This window comes from Nomascus leucogenys, chromosome 19 (genome assembly GCF_006542625.1).
Source record: "Nomascus leucogenys isolate Asia chromosome 19, Asia_NLE_v1, whole genome shotgun sequence".
In the NCBI taxonomy this organism is placed as follows: domain Eukaryota; kingdom Metazoa; phylum Chordata; class Mammalia; order Primates; family Hylobatidae; genus Nomascus; species Nomascus leucogenys.
In genome coordinates, this window is record NC_044399.1 from 32640101 (window position 1) to 32665782 (window position 25682).

The window sequence follows — 25682 nt, forward strand, 5'->3', positions numbered from 1 at the left end:
GGCTCACTGCAAGCTCCACCTCCCGGGTTCACGCCATTCTCCTGCCTCAGCCTCTCCGAGTAGCTGGGACTACAGGCGCCCCCCACCACGCCTGGCTAATTTTTTGTATTTTTAATAGAGATGGGGTTTCACCGTGGTCTCAATCTCCTGACCTCGTGATCCGCCTGCCTCGGCCACCCAAAGTGCTGGGATTACAAGCGTGAGCCACCGCGCCCAGGCTCTCAGACTCTTAAGCAGCTGGGACCGGTGGCACATGCCCCCATGCCAGTCTAATTTTTTATTTTTATTTTTTATAGTGACAGGGTCTTGCTATGTTGCCCAGGCTAGTTTAGAACTCCTGGCCTCAAGCAATCCTCCCACTTCAGCATTCCAAAGTGCTGGGATTACAGGTGTGAGCCAAGGTGTCTGGCCTTATGGGGGCATTTTAATGGTGAAATACTATTCTAAAGATGAAAAAGGGCCAGGCATGGTGGCTCACGCCTCTAATCCCAGCACTTTGGGAGGCCAAGACGGGTGGATCATCTGAGGTTGGGAGTTCAAGACCAGCCTGACCAACATGGCGAAACCCCGTCTCTACTAAAAATAGAAAATTAGCTGGGTGTGGCGGCACATGCCTGTAATCCCAGCTACTTGGGAGGCTGAGGCAGGAGAATCGCTTGAACCCGGGAGGCAGAGGTTGCAGTGAGCCGAGACTGCGCCACTGCACTCCAGCCTGGGCAACAAGAGTGAAACTTAGTCTCAAAAAAAAAGATTAAAAACTTCAAGGATCAATCAGACTTTGGGGATAAAAAAAGATTAAAAACAAATAACAAAAAATCCTTCCCTCATGTCCTTATAGTACCCAGTATCATAAAAGTTCATCTTTGAAAACAAGTTTGAAATATATAACCATAAAAAAATTTCAGAAAGGCCCTAACCAGGATTATCAGGAAAACTGTTGATACAAGCCATCATACCTGAGAAATAGGCGTCACCACGAGCTGGTCAATCCCTGTCTTGGAATTGTAAACTTTCTGCTTCACGAATCCTGGGTCCACCACATAGTAGATACCATCAATAGTCAGCGATGTCTCTGCGATATTGGTAGCAATCACAACCTGCAGGCAAGAGGGGCAAAGCTGGAGTGAGGTGCCCGGCTCAGCCCTGAGGTGTGAAATGGTCTTCTGAACCCAGATATCTTCCCAAAGGAATATGTGGCTATCTCTCTCTCTAGATGGTTAAAATGACACTTAATCCCCGCTCAGCCTCCAACAGCACAAGCGAGGTGCCTTCTGCTTAACAGTTAAGTTGGAAAAAGGATGGTACCTGAGAGGTGAGTGGAATAGGAAAAAGCTATGGCCAATAAAAGCCAATTTCATTTGGTGCAAATAGCTACTGTATATCTCATTTTCTAGATCCAATGTTGATTACCACAATTTTAATTTTCTAGCACCCTGGGAAAGCAGAGATTTCCTGGCATCACATGTGCCAATGCAAAATGAGATTTTTCTTTCCCCTACCGAGACATCTGGACTAAAAAATGGGCGGCTTGTATTTTGTGGAATATGTATGTGGAACAAGAGGGAGATTGCTTGTTTTTACTGATCATAAAATGAACCACGAGATGACACAAGAATTTCACAGTTTGCATGTGTGTAGCAGTCTATGTGATCTGGAGGATTATTAGTCTCAGCTTGGCACTGTCACTGTTCTTCTACCCAGAGGTTCAGCTAATGAAACACAATTGCTTGGAAAAACCATCACTGGGGGCACCGGAATATCACGCATCATGCCAGCATCTTACTGGTCCTGAAAGGCTTCTACCTGCTACAGAACTACAGAAGCCCTGCTTAGAAAGAACTCTCATTATTAGGAATAGAATAGGGGAGAAATTCACCATCTTTCCACTCAAGCCTCCTCCCATGTTTCCCTCCTCAGTGCCATCTTCCATCCAGCTGCCCAAGCCAGAAACCTGGGAGTCATGCCTGACTTCCCTCACCCTTCTTCCCTTTACCTGCTAGTAACCACCAAGTCTTGTCCATTTTAACTCTTTAACATTACTCAAGTCCATCTGCCTTCTTTTTTTTTTGAGACAGAGTCTCACTCTGTTGCCCAAGCTGGAGTGCAGTGGTGTGATCTCGGCTCACTGCAACCTCCATCTCCCGCATTCAAGCGATTCTCCTGCCTCAGCCTCCCGAGTAGCTGGGATTACAGGCACGCGCCACCATGCCTGGCTAATTTTTGTATTTTTAGTACAGACTGGGTTTCATTATGTTGGCCAGGCTGGTCTTGAACTCCTGACCTCGTGATCCACCCGCCTCGGCCTCCCAAAGTGCTGGGATTACAGGTGTGAGCCACCACTCCCGGCCAAGTCCATCTGCCTTCTACTCTTAGGCATATGTCCAAGAGAAATGAAAACATACGTCCACACAAAAACTTGGTTTTCTTTTTTGAGACAGGGTCTGGTTTGCTCTGTAGCCCTGGCTGGAGTAAAGTGGTGTGATCATGGCTCATAGCAGCCTCACCCTCCTAGGCTCAAGTGATCCTCCCACCTCAATCTCTTGAGTAGCTGGGACTACAGGCATGTGCCAGCACGCCTGGCTGATTTTTTTTTTTATTTTTTATTTTTATTTTTATTTTTGTAGAGATAGGGGTCTCACCATGTTGCCCAGGCTGATCCTGAATTTCTGGGCTCAAGGGATCCTCCCACCTTGGCCTCCAAAAATGCTGGGATCTGCCAGGCGCAGTGGCTCACGCCTGTAATCCTAGCACTTTGGGAGGCTGAGGCAGATGGATCACCTGAGGTCAGGAGTTCGAGACCAGCCAGGCCAACATGGCGAAACCCTGTCTCTACTAAAAATACAAAAATTAGCCAGGCGTGGTGGCACATGCCTGTAATCCCAGCTACTCAGGAGGCTGAGGCAGAAGAATCACTTGAACCTGGGAGGCAGAGGTTACAGTGAACCAAGATCATGCCACTGCATTCCAGCCTGGATGACAGAGCAAGACTCTGTCTCAAAAAAAAAAAAAACAAAAAAAACCAAAAAAATGCTGGGATCACAGGCATAAGCCACTGCGCCTGGCTCACACAAAAATGTGTAAACAAATGTTCACAGCAGCATTATTCAAGAAAGCCCAAAAGTGAAAATGACTCCTATGTCTATCTTTTTCTTTCTTTTGAGATAGTTTTGCTCATTGCCCAGGCTGGAGTGCAATGGCACGATCTCGGCTCACTGAAACATCTGCCTCCTGGGTTCAGGTGATTCTCCTGCCTCAGCCTCCCAGGTAGCTGGGATTACAGGTACCCGCCACCAAGCCTGGCTAATTTTTGTATTTTTAGTAGACACACTGTTTCACCATATTGGCCAGGCTGGTCTTGAACTCTTGACCTCAGGTGATCCATCTGCCTCAGCCTCCCAAAGTGATGAAATTACAGGTGTGAGCCACTGCGCTCAGCTCCAGTGTCCATCAACTGATAAATGGACAAACAAAATGTGTTGTGCCCATACAACACAATAGTATTCAGCAAGAAAAAGAAATGAAGTATTGATACATACTACAATGTTGATGAACTCTGAAAACATGCTAAGTCTGGAAAAATCACTGGAAATAAGCCAGCCACAAATACATGATTTCATTTATATGAAATGTCTAGAATAGGCAAATCCACAGAGATGGAAGATATAGGTTAGTGGTTTCCAGGGGCTGAGCAGAGGAGTAAATGGGGGTAGATGACTGCTAAAGGGTACAGCGTTTCTTTTTAGGGAGATAAAATTGTTCTAAATATAATTGTGGTGATGGCTGCACAATTCTGTGAATATGGTTAGCCCTCTGTATCTGCTGGTTTCCCATCTGTGGATTCAACCAACAGCAGATTAAAAATATTTGAGAAAAAAATACAATAAAAAAATACAAATAAAAAATACAGTAAAACAACTACTTATATAGCATTTACACTGTATGAGGTATTACAGGTAATCTAGAGATAAAGTATCACACAGGAACATGTGCATAGGTTACATGCAAATACTATGGCATTTTATATAAGAGACTTGAGCATACTTAGATTTTGATATCCTCGGGGGTCCTGGAACCAATCCCCACATACTATGGGTAAAAGCCTTTGAATTGTACACTTTAAAAGGGTAAATTCTGGCTGGGCATGGTGGCTCACGCCTGTAATCCCAGCACTTTGGGAGGCCGAGGGGGGCAGATCATCTGAGGTCAGGAGTTCGAGAGCAGACTGACCAGCATGGAGAAACCCTGTCTCTACTAAAAACACAAAATTAGCCGGGCGTGGTGGCACATGCCTGTAATCCCAGCTACTCGGGAGGCTGAGGCAGGAGAATCGCTTGAATCTGGGAGGTGGAGGTTGCGGTGAGCCGAGATTGCACCATCGCACTCCAGCCTCAGCAACAAGAGTGAAACTTCGTCTCAAAACAAACAAACAAACAAACAAACAAACAAAAAAATGGTAAATTCCAATCTGGGCCACATGGCGAAACTGTGTCTCTACAAAAAAAATACAAAAATTGGCTGGGTGTGGTGGCTCACGCCGGTAATCCTTGCACTTTGGGAGGCCGAGACTGGCAGATCACATGAGGTCAGGAGTTTGAGACCAGCCCGGCCAACGTGGGGAAACCCCATCTCTACTAAAAATACAAAAATAAGCCAGGCGTGGTAGTGGATGCCTATAGTCCCAGCTACTCCGGAGGCTGAGGCAGGGGAATTGCTTGAACCTGAGAGGTGAAGGTTGCAGTGAGCCGAGATTGTGCCGTTGCACTCCAGCCTGGGCAACAAGAGTGAAACTCCGTCTCAAAACAAAAACAAAAACAAAAATTAGCCAAGAATGGTGGCATGCGCCTGTAGTCCCAGCTGCTTAGGAGGCTGAGGCAGGAGGATCACTTGAGCCTGAAAGGCAGAGGTTGCAGTGAGCTGAGATCACACCACTGCACTCCAGCTTGGGTGACAGAGTGAGACCCCATCTCAAAAAAAAAAAAAAAAAAAAAGTGGGGGGTGGAGGGAGTTAATTGAAAGGTATGTAAATTATATCTCAATAAAACTGTTATTAAAAAAATACCTACATCCATCTGTCTCCTTTCCTGTTGTCTCATACACAGAGTCGTATACTTGGTTCCAGCCACTGGAACTATGCCATTCCCTGAACTGGCCCCACTTGCTTGTCTCCAGGCCATCACAGATAGTTCTGTGTCCTCAGAATGCTTGTCCCCTTGCCTTTCAAGAGTTCTCCAGGACTACCTTAGATCCTTATTTCCTCTAGGAAGACAGGGTTGGGTGCTCCCACCTAGGTATCCAAGCATGAGTGGCATTTTCACACTAAATGCTGAAAGTCTGTTGACTGGGGATGCCCCACAGCAGATAGAGGCTTGTTCTCACAATGCAGCTCCAATGTGTAGCCCAAAGCCTGGTAGATGCTCAAAAAACATTTGTCAAATGAAGAAGAGGAAGAAGAGGAGAGGTCACATACTAAACAAATTGGTTGGACCTCATTCCTAAACAAATTGGTTGGACCAGTCTCTGAAACCTAACAAACAAGACTTGCATACACCTGGCTGGGCGCGGTGGCTCATGCCTGTAATCCCAGCACTTTGGGAGGATGAGGTGGGCGGATCACGAGGTCAGGAGATTGAGACCATACTGGCTAACACAGTGAAACCCCGTCTCTACTAAAAATACAAAAAATTAGCTGGGCGTGGTGGCGGGTGCCTGTAGTCTCAGCTACTCAGGAGGCTGAGGCAGGAGAATGGCGTGAACCCGGGAGGCGGAGCTTGCAGTGAGCTGAGATGGCGCCACTGCACTCCTGCCTGGGTGAGAGTGAGACTCTGTCTCGAGAAAAAAAAAAAAAAAAGACTTGCATACACCCTAAGCAATGCCTACTATGGCTAGCAGGCTGCACACAACACATGGTTTCAGGGCACATGGAAGCTTCATTTTTGCATGTTACCTTTCTGCTGCCTGGTGGAGCTGGGTCAAAGATTCGGGTCTGCATCTCACTGGGAAGAGCAGAGTACACTGGGAGGATAATTAACTCTGGAACATCAGGTCCCAGGGATTTCATTCTTTCATACAGGATCTCACAAGCAGTATCAATTTCTTCCTGACCAGTCAGGAAGACCAGGATATCACCTACGAGCAGAATAGAACATTCATCTACTTTCTGTGTGTGTGTGTGTGTGTTCTATACAAAGGCTATAGTGATATTAATAAAACTTCAAAGAACAGAACATATACATTCATATTCTGAGCAGTAAGTAAACAATAGAAGTTTGTTTATATATGACATTATAACCACCATCATTTCAAACATACAAACCTGAGGCTTGCAGAGAGATGAATATTTAGAAGGTGTTTTTTAAAAGATTAGCAAAAAAGATGCCCATATGAGGACTTTTGGCCTAAGAGGGAAAAAATTGCTTTTTCCCTTTACCTGGTGGTTCTGTTAAATGAATCTGCATAACAGTAATCAGGCTGGCATCCAAATAATCTGTCTCAGGTTCCTTTGTGTACAGTATTTCCACTGGATATGTTCGACCCGGGATGGTGAAAATGGGAGCTTCATAGAAGTATTGAGAAAACTTCACTGCATCCAAGGTGGCTGAGGTGACAATCAGCTTCATGTCCTGCCGTTTCTGAACTGTCTAAAGAGAAATATTATGTGGCTTACTGAAAAGGACTACCCAAAGACACAGGTACTCAAATCCAACGGCCAGAATTCAGTTTCCAACAGGTAGAGGGGTCATTAAAGAGCATCTAGTTACCTTTTTCAACAATCCAAAGAGCACATCAGTGTGAATTGTCCTCTCATGCGCCTCGTCCAACATGATGATCGCGTACTGAGTGAGGTCAGGGTCAATCAAGCACTCTCTAAGCAACATCCCATCTGTCATGTACTTGATGACTGTTTCAGGGCTAGTGCAGTCCTCAAATCGAATGGTGTAGCCCACCTAAAGCAGAACAGAAGGGGAAAACCTAGGATACAAATGTCTCCTTTTCCCAATCACCAGGCAAGATTTCAGCCCAGTCACTGTCACTCATAATCTTAAGAATCTGATCGCCGGGTGCGGTGGCTCACGCTTGTAATCCCAGCACTTTGGGTGGCCGAGGCGGGCGGATTACGAGGTCAGGAGATTGAGACCACGGTGAAACCCCGTCTCTACTAAAAATACAAAAAATTAGCCGGGCGTGGTGGCGGGCGCCTGTAGTCCCAGCTACTTGGAGAGGCTGAGGCAGGAGAATGGCGTGAACCTGGGAGGCGGGGCTTGCAGTGAGCCGAGATTGCGCCACTGCGCTCCAGCCTGGGTGACAGAGCAAGACTCCGTCTCAAAAAAAAAAAAAAAAAAAAGAATCTGATCAAGATGTACAGTAATTTCCTCATAGTAAGGTATGTCTTAGACTATAACCTGAACAGACTGATTATGACAATGGGCTCTCTCCCTCAGGAGAAACCTGAAAAAAGGCAGTATTATTAATATTTCCATTTGATAGATTAAGAGATCTGGGCCTTTGTTTCTGGTATTTTTAGAGCGACTCCACTATCTACTTACCTCTTGGCCTAAGCAACAACCAAACTCCTCTGACACTCTTTTGGCCACCGACATAGCTGCCACTCTTCTGGGCTGGGTACACCCAATCTTGCCCCTGGAAGTGTAGCCTGCCTCCGCCAGGTACTGGGTGATCTGTGTTGTCTTTCCAGATCCTGTCTCACCAATGACAATCAAGATCTGATTGTCATGGACGGCCTGAAAGCAACAGAATATAAATATGGTAATTAAAATCTGCCAGAATATAAATATGGTCATCAAACAGAATATAAATATGGTCATTAAAATCTACATTACTCTGGAATAAAATAATTACTATATTCTAACACCAAAGAAAAGAGGAATATACACATATAGTTAAAGAAGTCAACAATGAATTTAAAAGATACATAAAAAGTGTTCCTTCCCACTGTAACTCCCAAATTTCTAGTATCTTTCCTCAAAAGTTATTTCTTATTTCTATGTTGTTTGTAACAGCCAAGGATTACAATCAACGATGTTTCTATGGATATAGGACTAGTTAAATAAACCAGAGCCTATCCAAATAATACAGCCCATAAAAAAGGGCTTTTTTTTTTTTTTTTGAGACAAAGTCTCACTCTGTCGCCCATGCTGGAGTGCAGTGGCATGATCTCAGCTCACTGCAACCTCCACCTCCCGGATTCAAGCGATTCTCCTGCCTCAGCCTCCCAAGTAGCTGGGACTGCAAGTGGCCGCCAGCACGCCTGGCTAATTTTTGTACTTTTAGTAGTGACAGGGTTTCACCATGTTGGCCAGGCTGGTCTCGAACTCCTGACCTCAGGTGATCCACCCACCTTGGCCTCCCAAAGTATTGGGATTCAGGCGTGAGCCACTGTGCCTGGCCTGGCATTTTTTTTTTTTTTTTTTTTTTTTTTAAGAAGGCCAGGCGCAGTGGCTCATGCTTGTAATCCTAGCACTTTGGGAGGCCAAGGAGGGAGGATTGCTTGAGTCCAGGAGTTCAAGACCAGCCTGGACAATACAGTGAGACCGCATCTCTACAAAAAATACAAAAAACTAGCTGAGCATGATGGTGCATGCCTTGTAGTCCCATCTACTTGGGAGTCTGAGCTGGGAAGATCACTTGAGCCCAGGAGGTAGAGGTTGCCGTGAGCTGAGATCATGCCACTGTACTCCAGCCTGCACAAAGCAAGACTCTGTCACACACATACACACACACACACACACACACACACAAATCTCTGAGACATATCATTAAGTGGAAAAAGATATATAACAGTGTATATAATATCACTGCCACCTGTAAACACATAACAGTACTCATATAAAATGTGTGTGTGTGCATATTTTGTACTTGCTTGTATACATATAAGATATTGTTGAAAGCATTCACTGGAAACTAGTAAACCTGATTACCTCAAGGAAGACTCGGTGGTCTTAAAATCAGAACTCCAGAATATAGAGTACCGAAGCACTCTATGAGTTGCCCATATGAGTTTATTGACTGAGTATCCTCATTTTTAATTACTGAACAGAGCTGTTGGTCCATGCAACACAATATTCTGCCCACTTAGAACTGTTCTAGGGGCCCCAGGAAAAAGAAAATATACAGACACATACATAAGTATGCGTGTCTGTACATGCACACACAAACATTTGTGATATGGGGTCTCACTCGATCGCCCAGGCTGGAGTGCAGTGGTGTGATTGCAGTTCACTGCAGCCTCGACCTCTCAGGCTCAAGCAATCCTCTTATCTTAGCCTCCTGAGTAGCTGGGACTACGGGCATGGAACACCACACCCAGGTAATTTTTTTTTTTTTTTTTTAGACGGAGTCTCTCTCTGTAGCCAGGCTGGAGTGTAGCAGCGTGATCTTGACTCATTGCAACCTCCGACTCCCTGATTCAAGCGATTCTCTTGCCTCAGCCTCCAGAGTAGCTGGGATTATAGGCATGTGCCACCATGACCAGCTGATTTTTTGTATTTTTAGTAGAGACAGGGTTTCACCATGTTGGCCAGGATGGTCCTGAACTCCTGAACTTGTGATCCGCCCACCTTTGCCTCCCAAAGTGCCGGATTACAGGTGTGAGCCACCATGCCCCACCAAATTTTTTATTTTTTATAGAGACAAGATTCCCTATGTTGCCCCAGGCTGGTTTCAAACTCCTAGGCTCAAGTGATCCTCCTGCCTTGGCCTCCGATGTGCTGGGATTATAGGCATGCGCTACCGCGCCCAGCCCCATTTTAAAAAAAAGTATTTAGAAAGTTTTCTCCTTCTTTTTTAACCCTTTTGGATGAGCCACTTCAAGTAGGCACATCCTTGTCCCATTAGTTTCAATTTAAAAATATCACCCCTCTTTTAGACAATAATCCTACTCCCCACCAATACATCATAAAAGTCTTCTCACCTGGACCAATTGCTCCTTCAGTTTGTAGATGGGCAGGCTCTCCCTCTGCTCAAGGATTGACATCTGGGTCTTTTTTCCGTAAGAGGCTTTGTTGCCCCCAAAGGCATGCTTCTTCCACTCAGGAATATCATTGGGCATCATCCCAATACCCCTCATGTTGGCAGCAATCTGTCTGCCTTCCGCTGGAAAGGAAAACAGGCAACTTAGTATTGTCCTCAAGCTACCTCACGATGTACCAGGAAAAAAATAAAATGGCACGTGGGCACTGCACATGCAGCATCTCAATTTAGTGACCCGTGATCAAAAGTACTCAAAGAAACAAATTAATGTGAAGAAAAGAATACAGAAGGGGCAGCAGGGAATGGGAAAGAGACTGTAACAAGTGGTGCTACACACCTGTGATGTCAGAAAAAAGGTTAGTTGAGAGAAGTGAAGACCTGATTGACACTGGAATTATTTTTTTTTTTGGTAGGGTCTTGCTCTGTCATCCAAGTGGGAGTGCAGTGGTGCAATCCTGGCTCACTGCAGCCCTGACCTGCTGGGCTCAAGCGAGAAGAGGTCACTCTATGTTGCCAGGCTGGTCTCGAACTCCTGGGCTAAAGCAATCCACCCATCTCACCCTCCCAAAGTAATGGAATTACAGGTGTGGCCACCATGCGCAGCACTCTCCCCTTTTTAAATAACTGCTATATCGAGATGTAATTCACAAACCATGTCACACTTTTTAAATTTTATTTTAATTTTTTGAGACAGGGTCTTGCTCCGTTTCCCAGGCTGGAGTGCAGTGACGCAATCACGGCTCACTGCAGCCTCAAATTCCTGGGCTCAAGCAATCCTCTCTCCTTGGCCTCCCAAAGTGCTGGGATTACAGGTATGAGCCACCAAGCCAGGCCTCCGTGTCACTCTTTTTAAGTGTTTAACTCAGTGTTTTACTGTATATTCATTAAGTTGTGCAACTATCCCCACTATTTAATTTTATTTTCATCATCCCAGAAAGAAACCCTGTGCCCATTAGCAGTTACTCCCCATTCCTCCCTTTTCCTTTCCCTTGGCAACCATTAGTCTACTTTCTATGTCTATGGGTCCTATTCTGGATATTTCATACAATATGTGGTCTGTTGTGCCTGGCTTCTCTCAGATAAATTTTTTTTTTTTTTTTGAGACAGGGCCTGGCTCTGACACCCAGCAGGCTGGAGCGCAGTGGCGACATCTTAGCTCAGCAACCTCCACCTCCTGGGATCAAGCAATTCTCCCATGTTAGCCTCCTGAGTAGCTGGGACTACAGGTGCACGTGATCACACCCGGCTAAACTTTTTTTTTTTTTAAACGGAGTTTCGCAATTGTTGCCCAGGCTGGAGTGCAATGGCGTGATCTCGGCTCACTGCAACCTCCGCCTCCCAGGTTCAAGTGATTCTCTTGCCTCAGCCTCCCTAGCAGCTGAGATTACAGGTGTGTGCTACCACATCTGTTAATTTTTCTATTTTTAGCACAGATGGGGTTTGCCTATGTTGGCTAGGCTGGTCTCAAACTCCTGACCTCAGGTGATCCACCCGCCTCAGCCTCCCAAACTGCTGGGATTACAGGCATGAGCCACCATGCCTGGACTAATTTTTGTATTTTTTTCAGAGACAGGGTTTCACCACATTGCCCAGCTTGGTTTCAAATTCCCCAACTCAAGCGATCTGTCTGCCTCAGCCTCCCAAAGTGCTGGGATTACAGGTGTGAGCCACCTTGCCCAGACCTAGCTTATATTTTCAAGATTCACCTTGGAATTGTGGCTTGAGGAGAAAAAAAAAATGAGCAGAATTTTAGTGGCTCTCTAGCATATGCAAACATTTTACAAATTTGATGCCAAAAGCTGGCTACGAAAAAATACTTATGCCTACTAACCAAATAAGCGAGCTTTGGCAGAGGCCAAAGGAGGGTCATGGAGAACATTTCACTAAAGGGTAAAAGGGAATGAATGGGTTTATTCTGAGGAAATGGAAGATGATATTGTTAAACAATGAACAGATATGTCCAACCTTCTACTGTAAATCTAATATTTTGGTTTTTATTTTTGTCGTTTTTAAAAATTTAATTTTAAAATACAGACAAGGGCCAGGCACGGTGGCTCACCAGTAATCCTAGCACTTTGGGAGGCCAAGGGGGGCAAGATCATTTGAGGTCAGAAGTTCGAGACCAGCCTGACCAACATGGTGAAACCCTGTCTCTACCAAAAATACAAAAAAATTACTCGGGCATGGTGGCGGGCACCTGTAGTCCCAGCTACTTGGGAGGCTGAGGCAGGATAATCGCTTGAACCCAGGAGGCAGGGGATGCAGTGAGCCAAGATCGTACCACTGCACTCCAGCTGGGGCAACATAGTGAGACTCCATCTCAAAAATTAAACTAAACTGAAATAAAATAAAATAACAAAAGAAACAAAATAAAATAAAATAAAATAGAGATAAGGTCTTATTATGTTGCCCAGACTGGTCTTGAACTCCTGGCCTCAAGCAATTCTCCTGCCTCAGCCTCCCAAAGTGTTGGGATTACAGGCGTGAGCCATCATGCCGAACCTAATCTAATATTTGAATCTCTAATACATGCAGCCAAACTGATATCTAAATTAACACAATTCGCAAACTTCTGTCTCCAGCCCAGACCTCTCTTCTGAACTCTTATATTCAATTCTACACTGGATACCTCAACCTAAGATGTCCGCTAGTTGCCTCAGATACAAGTCCAAAACGGAATTCACCATCTTTCCCCACAAACCCATTTCTCCTCCAGTGTTCCCATCATTCATCCTAGCACTCATACCAGAAACCTGGAAGTCATCTTTGACCATTCCTGTTGCCCCACATTCAGCAAATTACTTTTCTCACGTACATCCCTCCTCTTTGCTACCTCCACGTTCAAGCCACCATCCTCTCTCTTCTGAATTATTATAAAAGCTTCCTAAATCATCACATGTGCCCCACCCAACTCATTTTGCAGGGCACCCTGAATCATCCTTTGGAAATGCAACTCTGGTCATGCCATGTGCCAGCTGTAAACTTTCAACATCTGGCTGGGCACGGTGGCTAACACTTGTAATCCCAGCACTTTGGGAGGCCGAGATGGGGGGGGATCACCTGAGGTCGTGAGTTCAAGACCAGCCTGATCAACATGGAGGAACCTCATCTCTACTAAAAATACAAAAAATTAGCTAGGCGTGGTGGCGCATGCCTGTAATCCCAGCTACTTGGGAGGTTGAGGCAGGAGAATCACTTGAACCAGGGAGGTGGAGGTTGCAGTGAGTCGAGATCACGGCATTGCACTCCAGCCTAGGCAACAAGAGCAAAACTCCGTCTCAGAAACAAAAACAACAACAACAAAAGAACTTTTCAACATCTCCCAGTGCTATTAGAATTCAGCCCAGCTTCCTAATGCCACCTACAAAGCCCTGGCCTGATGTTCTTATCTCATCCCCTACCACTGCCCATTGCTCTCTCTATTCCATCCACGCAGGCCTTCTTTCAGTTCCTTCTTTCCCACCCCACAAACCCAACATGGGCTACTCCTCAGGCTGGAACATACTCCCCAACCTCCATCCGATCTCCACTTGACAGACTGAGTCCCATTTATCCTTTGGGTCTCAATTTCCCCAGGGAAGTGACCCACCACAGTCAATTACATTGCCTGTACTTCTTCACGTGGCACTGATCATAATTTAATTATTTGGTAATTATTTAATTAATATCCATTTCCCTGACTAAGCTGCAGTGCATAAAAGCAGGGATCATATCTGTTTAATTCACATCTGTATCCCCAGTTGCCAAACACAAATTAAATTAAGTATTTGTTATGACTATATCTCGTAGCTAATATTTACTGCACAAAGAATTATATGAAAAAGGAAGTTTCTTTTTTTTTTTTTTTTATTTGAGACGGAGTCTCGCTCTGTTGCCCAGGCTGAAGTGCAGTAGCGGGATCTCGGCTCACTGCAAGCTCTGCCTCCCGGGTTCACGCCATTCTCCTGCCTCGGCCTCCCGAGTAGCTGGGACTACAGGCGCCCGCAACCACGCCCGGCTAATTTTTTTTGTATTTTTAGTAGAGACGGGGTTTCATCGTGTTAGCCAGGGTGGTCTCGATCTCCTGACCTCGTGATCCGCCTGTCTCGGCCTCCCAAAGTGCTGGGATTACAGGCGTGAGCCACCGCGCCCAGCCTGGAAGTTTCAAAGCTGTATTATCTTTAGAATAAATTTTTTTTTTTTTTTGAGATGGAGTCTCACTCTGTAGCCAGGCTGGAGTGCAGTGGCGTGATCTTGGCTCACTGCAACCTCCGCCTCCAGGGTTCAAGTGATTCCCCTGCCTCAGTATCCCGAGTAGCTGGGATACAGGCATGCACCACCATGCCCGGCTAATTTTTTGTATTTTTGTAGAGACGGGGTTTCACCATGTTGGCCAGGATGGTCTCGATCTCCTGACCTCGTGATCCGCCCGCCTCGGCCTCCCAAAGTGCTGGGATTACAGCATGAGACACCGCGCCCGGCTAGAATAACATTTTTAAAGTGATTCAGAAGAAAAACTCAGTCTAATGATTTGACCATGGCTATTAAAACATTTTTGGTTTTAAACATGTGTTTAAGAAAAAACCAAACATGCTCTAACTGAACTGAAAAACCAAGGGTAAATTTTTTTTTTCAAGACAGAGTGTCATTCTATCACCCAGGCTGGTGTACACTTGCCTGATCTCAGCTCACTGCAACTTCCACCTCCTGGGTTCAAGTGATTCTCCTGCCTCAGCCTCCCGGGTAGCTGGGATTACAGGTGTGTGCCACCATGCCTGGCTAACTTTTGTATTTTTTTAGTAGAGACTTGGTTTCACCATGTTGGCCAGGTTGGTCTCGAACTCCTGACCTCAGGTGATCCACCTGCCTTGGCCTCCCAAAGTGCTGGGATTACAGGCATGAGGCATCGCCCCTGGCCCAAGGGTAAATTTTTAGTGTGTGCCAGGAGTGACCCCTCCCTGTGTTCTGAAAGGCTCAGATTTTTAAACAAGGTCCATACACCCCTCCAAGGGTCCTACCATCAGGCAGAGGGTCAACCCAGTGTTTGTTGAGTCCCATGGGAATAGAATCCATCTCAGCTTCCCGCTGGGCCTGTTTGAGTTCCCGCCTTTCTTTGGCCAAGGCACTCTGCATCATTGCTGCTTGGGAGAGGGAGCCATCTGGGTTCTGGTGCAACAGAAGAAAAAACAACATGGATTAAATGTCCAGGAAATAATATGTAGAAGTTAAGCTCCTGTAATCTAAAACATGAGACCACATCTGGAATAAAGTTCTTATCAATGTAACAGACTATATGAAAGAAATGGATAAACCGTAGCATATTCAGATAAAATGAACAAGGACAATGATAAATCATTGAAGGAATTGGATGCTTAGTTTGAAGATGAGAACCCCAAAAGAGATAGGAATGATGTGCTACCTTTAAATGTACGAAGGACATAAGAAAGGTATAAGAATTTTTCTGTATGACCCTGGGAACCAAAATCAAGACCAATGTGGACACTTCAGTGAGCAAGGTTTCAGGTATGCCTAAAGAAGAACTAGCGATCAGATCCATCTCATGATGAAATGTACCTTCTTAAGGGCTGGTGAATTCCCTGTCACTAACAATGTCATGCAGCTATGAGATGACCATATGAGAAGAACACTGCAGAAGAATGATATACGTGGATTCTAAGCATTTCATATGTGCTGGGCTGGGAGACCTTTAATATACCCTTTTCCATGCCTAAAATGTTTATTGTTCTATGAATTCTGGTTTGGATTCCCCTCACAGCTCTGCCCTCTCCAACACCCAGTGCTACAGCTTTCTGTGGTGGCCAACCCCAAGTGCTTAAGTAAATCCTTCAAAACTGCCTTTGCATCTACAAGATTCAAGCCCTAAGGAATCCAGGCAAAGGCAATGATGGTAGATTAAGCATTCCTCTCTATCTCTGCTTCCACCCAAAATACACAAAAGGAGCACAAAAGAATTCAACGGGCAAAAGCAATAAAGCCAACCCAACCTCCATTTAAAACAAAACTATTATAGACCCTGGCTAACAGCCAATAATACTTTCTGTGGCCCAAGTTCTACCTATGCAGATCTAATAACCTGACCCATTACTTTAGAAAAAGAAGTCCACTTGACATTTCCAGGTTAAAGGTCCAATAATTCTCACCTTGACAATTTTAATGGGGCTCATGTCCATGCTTTGCTTAGTGTGCCCTCTCAGGAATGGAGGCTCTTCCTCAACCAATTCAATCTCAAGGTCCTCATCTAAAAGTCCCCCCAAAAGAAGAATTAGCCATAAACAAGAGAAAATAACAATTTTCACAAAAACAATTAATTTCCATAGGCACCAACAATCTTTATCAAAAACAGCTTCCCCTGGCGGGGCGTGGTGGCTCATGCCTGTAATCTCAGCACTTTGGCAGGCTGAGGCAGGAGGATCACTTGAGGTCAAGAGTTTGAGATCAGACTGGTCAACATAGTGAAACCCCATCTCTATTAAAAATCCAAAAATTGCCGGGCGTGATGGCTCACGCCTGTAATCCCAGCACTTTGGGGGGCTGAGATGGGCGGATCACGAGGTCAGGAGATCGAGACCATCCTGGCTAACACGGTGAAACCCCGTTTCTACTAAAAATACAAAAAAAATTAGCCAGGCGTGGTGGCGGGCGCCTGTAGTCCCAGCTACTCGGGAGGCTGAGGCAGGAGAATGGCGTGAACCCCGGAGGTGGAGCTTGCAGTGAGCCGCGATCACGCCACTGCACTCCAGCCTGGGCTACAGAGTGAGACTCCGTCTCAAAAAAAAATAAAAAATAAAAAATAAAAATCCAAAAATTAACCTGGCTTGGTGGTGGGTACCTGTAGTCCCAGTTACTCAAGAGGCTGAGATAGGAGAATAGCTTGCATCCGGGAGGCAGAGGTTGCAGTGAGCTGAGATCAAGCCATTGCACTCCAGCCTGGGCGACAGAGTGAGACTCTGTCTTAAAAAAAAAAAAAAAAAAAAAGGCTGGGTGCAGTGGCTTTCACCTGTAATCCCAGCACTTTGGGAGGCTAAGGCGGGCAGATCACCTAAGGTCAAGAGTTCCAGACCAGCCTGGTCAACATGGTGAAACCCCATCTCTACTAAAAATACAAAAAAATTAGCTGGGCTTGGTGGTGCAGACCTGTAATCCCACCTACTTGGGAGGCTGAGGCAGGAGGATTGCTTGAACCCAGGAGACGGAGGTTTCAGTGAGCCAAGACCGCGCCACTGCACTCCAGCCTGGGCAACAAGAACAAAACCCTGTCTCAAAAAAAAAAAAAAACCTTCCCAGGTCAAAGGACAGCAATGCAAGTAAAACTCTAACCCAGGTGACTATTCCCCCTATCACCAGCCATTTCTAGAGCATTTGTGCTCCAGCCCAAGAACTGATCAGACCTACTTTGAAAAGAAGTTAAGCCTGTGAGAAAATGCTCTCCTGACATTCTAAATGGTACTAGGGCATTTGCCATCCAACTTCATTGTGGAATAATTCTTAACACATAACAAATTTGTAAAAAATTAGTTCGACAATCGAACAACACCAAGTGGAACTTGCTTACACTTATGGCAGAAGTATAAACGGTACAGAAACCAGCAGAAAACAATTTGGAACTGCCCAGCAAAGTCAAACACACACATTTCTTACTACCCAGTAATTTTTGTTTTTTAAGACAGGGTCTTGCTCTGTTGCCCAGGCTACAGCAAAGCAGCATGACCTCCTAGGCTCAAGCAATTCTCCCACTTCAGCCTCCCCAGTGGCTGGGAGTATAGGCACACATCACTACACCTGGCTAATTTTTTTTTTTTTTGTAAAGACAGGGCCTAGCTATGTTGCCAGGGCTGGTCTCAAACTCCTAGGCTCATGCAATCCTACCATCTCAGCCAGCCTCCCAAAGTGCTGGGATTACAGGGCTGAGCCATGACACTTGGCCTACCCAGTAATTCTATGCATATAGGGAAAAAAGAACGTTTTGCACATAAGCACTAAGAGACAATATAGCAATTTCAAAATACTATTATTCACAAAGATTAACCAAAAACCAAGAAACAACTCATATGTCCATCAAAAGTAAAATGGATAAATTATAGACAATTATATATAAACACTCTATAGCAATAAAAATGAGTGAAATACCAACATAAATATCAAAAATATGTAAGTCAAAAAAAAGAAAAATGAGTTAAGTTCAAAAATAGACAACACAATATAATGTTAAGGGATAGATACGTAGATGGTAAAACTAAAGAAAAGCAAGGGAGTAAGTAACACAAATGTGGGATGGTGGTTACTCCTAGGAGGAAGAAAGATCTAAGCAGAGGGGAGCATATAGGGTCTTCAGAGGTGCTTGTAAAATTCTACTTCTTAAGCTGGGTGGTGAGTACGTAGGTGCTCACTTACTACTACAATATAAGTTACAGAATTCTATTATAAGATTTCATAATTTCAAAAAAGTCATTATGGGCTGAGTTAAAAGTTGTTTCCAGGGCAACTCAGAGGTAATCTAGGTAGATCCAGGGTTTTCAGAATAATTACTAAGGGCCAGGCACGGTGGCTCACGCTTGTAATCCCAGCACTTTGGGAGGCTGAGGTGAGGGGATCACGAGGTCAGGAGATCAAGACCATGGTGAAACCCCGTCTCTACTAAAAATACAAAAAATTAGCCGGGCGTGGTGGCGGGCGCCTGTAGTCCCAGCTACTCGGAGAGGCTGAGGCAGGAGAATGGCGTGAACCCGGGAGGTGGAGCTTGCAGTGAGCCGAGATTGCGCCACTGCACTCCAGCCTGGGTGACAGAGCGAGACTCTGTCTCAAAAAAAACAACAACAAAACAAAACAAAACAGAATAATTACTAAGAATATGAGATCAAATTTATTCCCAAAAATACAATTGTAACTTTTTATATCCTGAAAGCTTTTTTTTTTTTTTGATGGAGTCTTACTCTGTCACTCAGGCTGGAGTACAGTGGCGCGATCTCGGCTCATGGCAACCTCCGTCTCCTGGGTTCAAGCAATTCTCCTGCCTCAGACTCCTGAGTAGCTGGGACGATAGGCGTGCGCCACTACACCCAGCTAACCTTTGTATTTTTTTAGTAGAGACAGGGTTTCACCACGTTGGCCAGGCTGGTTTCAAACACCTAACCTGAGGTGATCTGCTGGCCTCGGCCTCCCAAAGTGCTGGGATTACAGGCGCGAGCCACCATGCCTGGCCCTGACAGCTTATTATAAGCAACAAGTATAATAATAATACATAAGCACTTGTCAGAAAAATGAACTTCTTGCTTCCATCATGGTGAGATCCTTTTTTTTTGAGAGATGAGTAGTGAGATCCAAAGAACAGATGATTAATAGCCACTGGGTTAAACTACAAGCAAATCACCCAATTCAATGGCTCAACTTGCCAATTATCCTTCTCGATCCAACTGACTAGTTACCTTCTTCATCATCCACCTTAGGGAGAATGCCAGTCTCTTCATCAAAGTCTGGAAATTCTTCTTTGGAAAGGACATTGGCAGCAATCATCTAGCCAAAGAAGAGAAGGCAGCATCTGTAATCTGCTAAGATCAAAACTTTTTTTTGTTGTTTTTTGGTTTTGTTTTTTTGAGATAAGACCTTGCTGTCACCCAGGCTGAAGTGCAGTGACCTGATCAAAGCTCACTGCAACCTCAAACTCCTGGGCTCAACCAATCCTCCTACCTCAGCCTCCTGAATAGCTGACACTACTGGCGCACACCATAATACCTGGCTAATTTTTAAATTTTTTCTAGAAACAGGGTCTATTTGTCCAGGCTGGTCTCAAACTCCTGGCCTCAAGCAATCCTCCTGCCTTGGCCTCCCAAAGTGCTGAGATCACATGTGTCAGCAACATGCCCAGTCAAAACTCTTCTTTTCTAGGAGAGTTAATTACAGAGGTTTCATGTAGGAAACCCAGTTTTTTCTCCTCTGACCCACGATGTCAGGACCTCAAATGTCATATATCCCATTCCAGGGTTGCGGAGGTGGTTCTCCAACATGGTGCTGTAAAGTATAAGCTCAAAAGTATCATCCCCAGGAAGAGTTATCTGCTCTTTCCCTTGTTTCCACAGCACTCTGGTACACTTATTATATAATATGTAGGCCAGACATGGCAGCTCATGCCTGTAATCTCAACACTTTGGGAGGCTAAGACAAGAGAATCACTTGGAGCCCAGGAGTTTGAGACGAGCCCTGGTAACACGGCAAGACTGTCTCTACAAAAAATTAAAAAATTAGCCAGGCATGGTGGCATGTGCCTGGGGTCACAGCTCATTGGGAAGCTGAGGATGGCTTGAGCCTGAAAGGTTAAGGCTGCAGTAAGCCATGGTCATGCCACTGCACTCCTGCCTGGGTGATAGTGCAAGTAAGAACTTGCCTCAAAAATAAAGTAAAAAATAAGTAACTCCTCACAATTATTGTTTAGATCTGTCTCCTCTGCTGGACTTTGAGTTCCTCAAGCATAGGAACCATGATATATTCGTGTTTATGGCCCTAGTTCTGCATGGTGCTTGACACACCACGGTTATGATATTTAGTGAAGAAAGATGAAAACAATCGGCTGGGCACAGTGGCTCACGCCTGTAATCCCAGCACTTTGGGAGGCTGAGGTGGGAGAATCATCTGAGGCCAGGAGTTCAAGACCAGCCTGGCCAACATGGTGAAACCCCGTCTCTACTAAAAATTCAAAAAAATTAGCCAGGCGTGGTGGTGGGCGCCTGTAATCCCAGCTACTCGGGAGGCTGAGGCATGACAATCGCTTGAACCCGGGAGGCAGAGGTTGCAGTGAGCTGAGATCGCACCACTGTACTCCAGCCTGGGTGACACAGCGAGACTCCGTCTCAATAAAAAAAAAAAAAAGAAAACAAAACAAAACAATAATGAAGACTTACATAGCAATTACCATATCCTAAGCACTACCCTAAGAGTTTCACTTTTTTTTTTTTTTTTTTTTTTGAGACAGAGTCTTGTTCTGTCACCCAGGCTGGAGGGCAGTGGTGTGATCTCAGCTCACTGTAACCTCCGCCTCCCGGGTTCAAGCGATTCTCCTGCCTCAGCGTCCTCAGTAGCTGGGATTATAGGCGTGCACCATGACGCCCAGCTAATTTTTTGTATTTTTAATGAAGATGGGGTTTCACCACACTGGTCAGGCTGGTCTCGAACTCCTAAGCTCGTGACCCGCCCGCCTCAGCTTCCCAAAGTGCTGGGATTACAGGTGTGAGCCATCACGCCCAGCGACTTTCACCTTTATTAACTCATTTAATCCTCACACCACCAACACTGGTCCTGTTTTATAGATAAGGGTACTGAGGCATGAGGTAGAGTAGCTTAGCTAAGGATTACACGGCTAATAAGTGGCTGACATGGTTTGGCTGTGTCCTCACCCAAATCTCATCTTGAATTTCCACGTGTGTGGGAGGGACCCAGTGGAAGGTAACTGAATCATGAAGGCAGCTCTTTCCCACGCTGTTGTCATAATAGTGCGTAAGTCTCATGAGATCTGATGGTTTTAAAAAGGGGCATTTCCCTGCACAAGCTCTCTTCTCTTGTCTACTGCCATGTGAGATGTGCCTTTCACCTTCCTCCATGATTGTGAGGCCTCCCCAACCAAGTGGAATTCTAAGTCCAATAAACCTCTTTCTTTAGTAAATTGCCTGGTCTCAGGTACGTCTTTATCAGCAGCGTGAAAACAGACTAATACAGTGGTCAAAAGTTATCCCAGGCCATCGTGCTCCAGGGCACACCCCTAAGCACCATGCTACATGCAGAATGACTATCTGGTCATGAAAACTAAAGGCCCCAACCTGTTTGATCTCCCACTTCTCTGGGTCAGAGATTCGGGTGAGGCGCTTGCGTTCCAGTGAGTCGTCCTCTACTTCAGGAGCACTGACAAGGGACAAGTGAGTGGGTCTATCAGGATTCCGCATTGAGGTCTCCTCATTGGTCTCCCCGACAAGATTTCGCCGTCTATTTGGGTTTAGATCTTCTCCAGTCTCTTGATCCACATCCTAAGGCACAAAAACAAGGGAGCTGTCTCACTTGCTGTCCTCTTCCATTCCCTTGGCCATCAGATGTAAGAACAGGCTGACCATCTCACCTACCTTCATGCTCAGGCTGGTCTTGGTCCCAGTGAAGGACAGCACTTTGACTTTGACCCTCTGGCCTTTGCTCACCACATCAGCTACATTGGCCACACGACCCTCCCGCCGGAGCTCAGAGATGTGCACCAGGCCTTCCCACCGCTTCCTGAGGGAGAGCCAGACATATCTGGAACATGCCAAAAAATATTTTCCCCCAACCAATTTCTACCCTTATTGGAACTAACAAAAGAAAATGGTCTTAAACTCAAGAGAAAAGTACCATGAAGGTGGTCAAACAATAAAATAGTATTATCACGCTCCTCATGGGGAGACATGGGGTGGGGAAGCAAATTCTATCTGTCCCAACAAGCAAAGGACAGATCTCCTGAAGACAGAGAAAGGAATAAATGGCTCTGTAACATTTCAAGAGAGTCAATCTCTAAGAACCATGTATGGCTGATTTGACTAAAGTGTCATTAATCAAAGCAACTTTTTAGAATGTGAAAATCCTCAGTGATAAAAGAAATTCTGCCCATCACTGGTGTGAATAGAAGAGCACCAGTCATTACCTTAGTCCTTCCAGCTGCACAAAGCAACCAAACTGCATGATGCTGGTAACTTTGCCATTATAAATGTCACCAATGGTGGGCTCTTCTGGAGGAGGGCGGTCCACATGCTTATCCCGCCATCTATCCAGATTCCGCTCTCCATATTTGTCCCGGTCCTTCCGGTCTTTGGGGGGACTCTGACTCCTGCTCCTGGACCGATATCTAGACTTTGCTTTATTCCTCTCCCGGGTCCTGGAACGTGATCGAGAGCGGGATCGGTGTCTCCGCTTGTGGTCTCTATCTCGGTTTCGTTCCCTATCTCTGTCTCGATCTCGGTTTCGATCTCGGCTTCGACTCCGCTTCTTCTTCTTTGTCCTGTCCCTAACAAATCAATAAGCATCTGTTTAAAAAAAAAAACAATCCGATTTCATCTTTGCAACCCCAAGCACCCAGTACAGTGCCATGCACATGGTAGGTGCCCACTAGGTTTTGAACTGAATTAGAGTTTCAATAACTATGACATCCCTATAAGCCAATAAAGAATCGAGCCACAAACATATTCAGCCTCTTTCAACCCTGATTTCTATACTCTGAACATCCTAGCATTTGCTACATACACTTAGCAGGAAGCAATGAAAACAGATCCAACAATATGATATATGACCAGTCCAGATTCTGTAAACTTGCCCAAAATTTTGCTTGGCTGGTCCATAATATTCAACTGTCACAGTACCCTAAACTTCCAAAGGACAGGACACTAAGGACAAACCGGTGTTCAGCATCTCTTTGCTTCTCCTGGCCTGCTGCGCTGGGCATTAAAGCTTCCAGTTCTTTCAGGACATCCACAGCAACTTTCACATCATCTTCATCCAACATGGTCTGCAGAGGTAGAGGCCAGCAAAGTTAGGAAAAAAAACTACTCAAGAATCTGTATGTACCTCAGGTACATCTATAAATCACTAACCACTATGTGAGGGAAACAGAAGAGGGGCAGAGATTTCCAACTTGATTCAAGATAGATGCAGAAGAAATGGAAAAAAGGCTGTTGAGAATTACTCCTACATTTGACAAATCCCCTTTGTCCTTAATAGAATTCTATGAAAGGCAGTTAGATATTAATCATCCCTGCCATGAAAGAATGCAAGTGATGACTATATAAATAGAAAACAGGTGTTAAAAATTTTAAAAAGCAACTCTCCCTCTGCACTCTTCCTCCCTCCCCCCACTCCAGTTTTATTTTTTCCCATAGCCCTTATTGCTATCTGCTATGTTATATACCTTATTTGTTTGTTTATTGCCTATCTCCTCCCCACCAGAATAATCACATGTTTATTTCCTGCTGTCTACCCGAAAATTGGGATATAATCTCCAAAGGCTGAAACTCTTTGTCTGTTCTGTTCACTGCTGTTACCCAGGTACTTAGAACAGTGTTTGGCATACAGTAAGTACTCAATAAATATTTATTAAAATGAAATTTAAAAATCAAAATGCTTTAAAAATTAGACCTTTAACAAGTAACACAGCAAAAAAACCAAAAATCTAATTTCACACATCAGGCATCTGTTCCAGAACCTTATTTCATATTCCTAATCACTACTTCCCCAAACTACCAATCTCATTTCCCTTGAATATCATTCTCAGAACCCCTTAACATATTCAATACATAGTACATGCTCAGAGAGTGATCAAACACTTTCATTCTTAAAAATAAGTTACAACAAAGGCAAACTTAAAATTAATAAAATTACTACGAGACAAAGAAAAGGGGTTGGGAATATATATTTATAGTAGACATTCTTAAAATGGTATCAGTACCCGAACAGAAGGGTTGTCCGGTTGGCAAAGGACTGGGAAGAGTTCCTTCAGCTTTTCTTTTTCTGTTTTAGGTTTAACAACTGGATCTTGTTTCATTAAAGAGCATGAAGGGGTTAAAAAAAGATATATTTAATATTATTAATGATTAACAAAATAACTTCAACATTAGATTTGTATCAAACTGAAACAGAACATGGCATTTTGCTATATATTAATCATATCTGTTACTATAAATTTAATTTAATTTTCTAAATACATTGATCACAAAGTATCTCGAAATGTAGCAGAAAGAGGAGTGTAGCAATACTAATTGGGTTATGTCTTATCTTTTTGATTTTGTCTTAAGTCGTTTGAAATTTTTTTTCCCCTTGAAACAGGGGAAAAAAACCTCTGTCACTCAGGCTGAAATACACTGGTGCAACTATGGCTCACTGCAGCTTCACCCTTTTGGACTCAAGCAACACTCCTTCCTTAGCCTCCCAAGTAGCTGGAACTACAGAGGCACGCCATCATGTCTGGCTAATTTTTTTATTTTTTTGTAGAGACGAGGTCTCTTTATGTTGCCCAGGCTGGTCTAAAACTCCTGGGCTTGGCCGGGCGCAGTGGCTCACGCCTGCAATCCCGCACTTTGGGAGGCCGAGGCGGGTGGATCACGAGGTCAGGAGATCGAGACCATCCTGGATAACACGGTGAAACCCCGTCTCTACTAAAAATACAAAAAATTAGACGGGCGAGGTGGCGGGCGCCTGCAGTCCCAGCTACGCGGGAGGCTGAGGCAGGAGAATGGCGTGAACCCCGGGGGATGGAGCCTGCAGTGAGCCAAGATTGCGCCACTGCATCCCAGCCTGGGCGACAGCTAGACTCCATCTCAAAAAAAAATAAAAAATAAAAATAAAATAAAATAAAATAAAACTCCCGGGCTCAAGTGATCCTCCCACCTTGGCCTCCCAAAGTGCTGGGATTCCAGCAGTGAGCCGCTACGCCTAGCCCATTTGAAAAGTCTTACTGGAACATTTACTTGCTCAGCAACTGCTGAGAGGAAAGCAAATGCAATTTACAGGATGTTCAAAACCTACACTATTCTAGAAGCTAAGCTCAGCTGGAAGCTCTGCTTACCTTTGCTAGTGGAAGGCTTCGCTGGTGGCCGCATGGTTTGTATGAGACGCAGCAAGTTACTAACAAGAGAATCCTTTGAAAAGAAACATAGAACGAAAATTGTCAGCTCCCGTATCAGTGCTTAAATACACTTAAA

General features: G+C 44.8%; 1 protein-coding gene across 7 annotated transcripts in view; it reads right to left on the reverse strand.

The window, feature by feature from the left end:
* DHX8 (DEAH-box helicase 8) overlaps positions 1 to 25682 on the reverse strand; it is a 44982-nt gene that overhangs the window by 12582 nt on the left and 6718 nt on the right. For 3 of the 7 annotated variants that reach the window (XM_030799658.1, XM_030799656.1, XM_030799661.1), the window contains exons 3-17: positions 25547 to 25619; positions 24431 to 24516; positions 23385 to 23494; positions 22637 to 22996; positions 22089 to 22233; positions 21792 to 21995; positions 19410 to 19497; positions 16128 to 16225; positions 14985 to 15132; positions 9929 to 10110; positions 7545 to 7739; positions 6759 to 6944; positions 6428 to 6638; positions 5945 to 6126; positions 957 to 1097 (exon numbers count right to left, since the gene is read on the reverse strand). In XM_030799658.1, coding sequence (XP_030655518.1) covers positions 957 to 1097; positions 5945 to 6126; positions 6428 to 6638; positions 6759 to 6944; positions 7545 to 7739; positions 9929 to 10110; positions 14985 to 15132; positions 16128 to 16225; positions 19410 to 19497; positions 21792 to 21995; positions 22089 to 22233; positions 22637 to 22996; positions 23385 to 23494; positions 24431 to 24516; positions 25547 to 25619 — 2409 coding nt within the window. The remainder of the gene's footprint in view (positions 1 to 956; positions 1098 to 5944; positions 6127 to 6427; positions 6639 to 6758; positions 6945 to 7544; positions 7740 to 9928; positions 10111 to 14984; positions 15133 to 16127; positions 16226 to 19409; positions 19498 to 21791; positions 21996 to 22088; positions 22234 to 22636; positions 22997 to 23384; positions 23495 to 24430; positions 24517 to 25546; positions 25620 to 25682) is intronic. The other 4 variants (XM_030799657.1, XM_030799662.1, XM_030799659.1 and 1 more) reach the window with 3 other exon arrangements.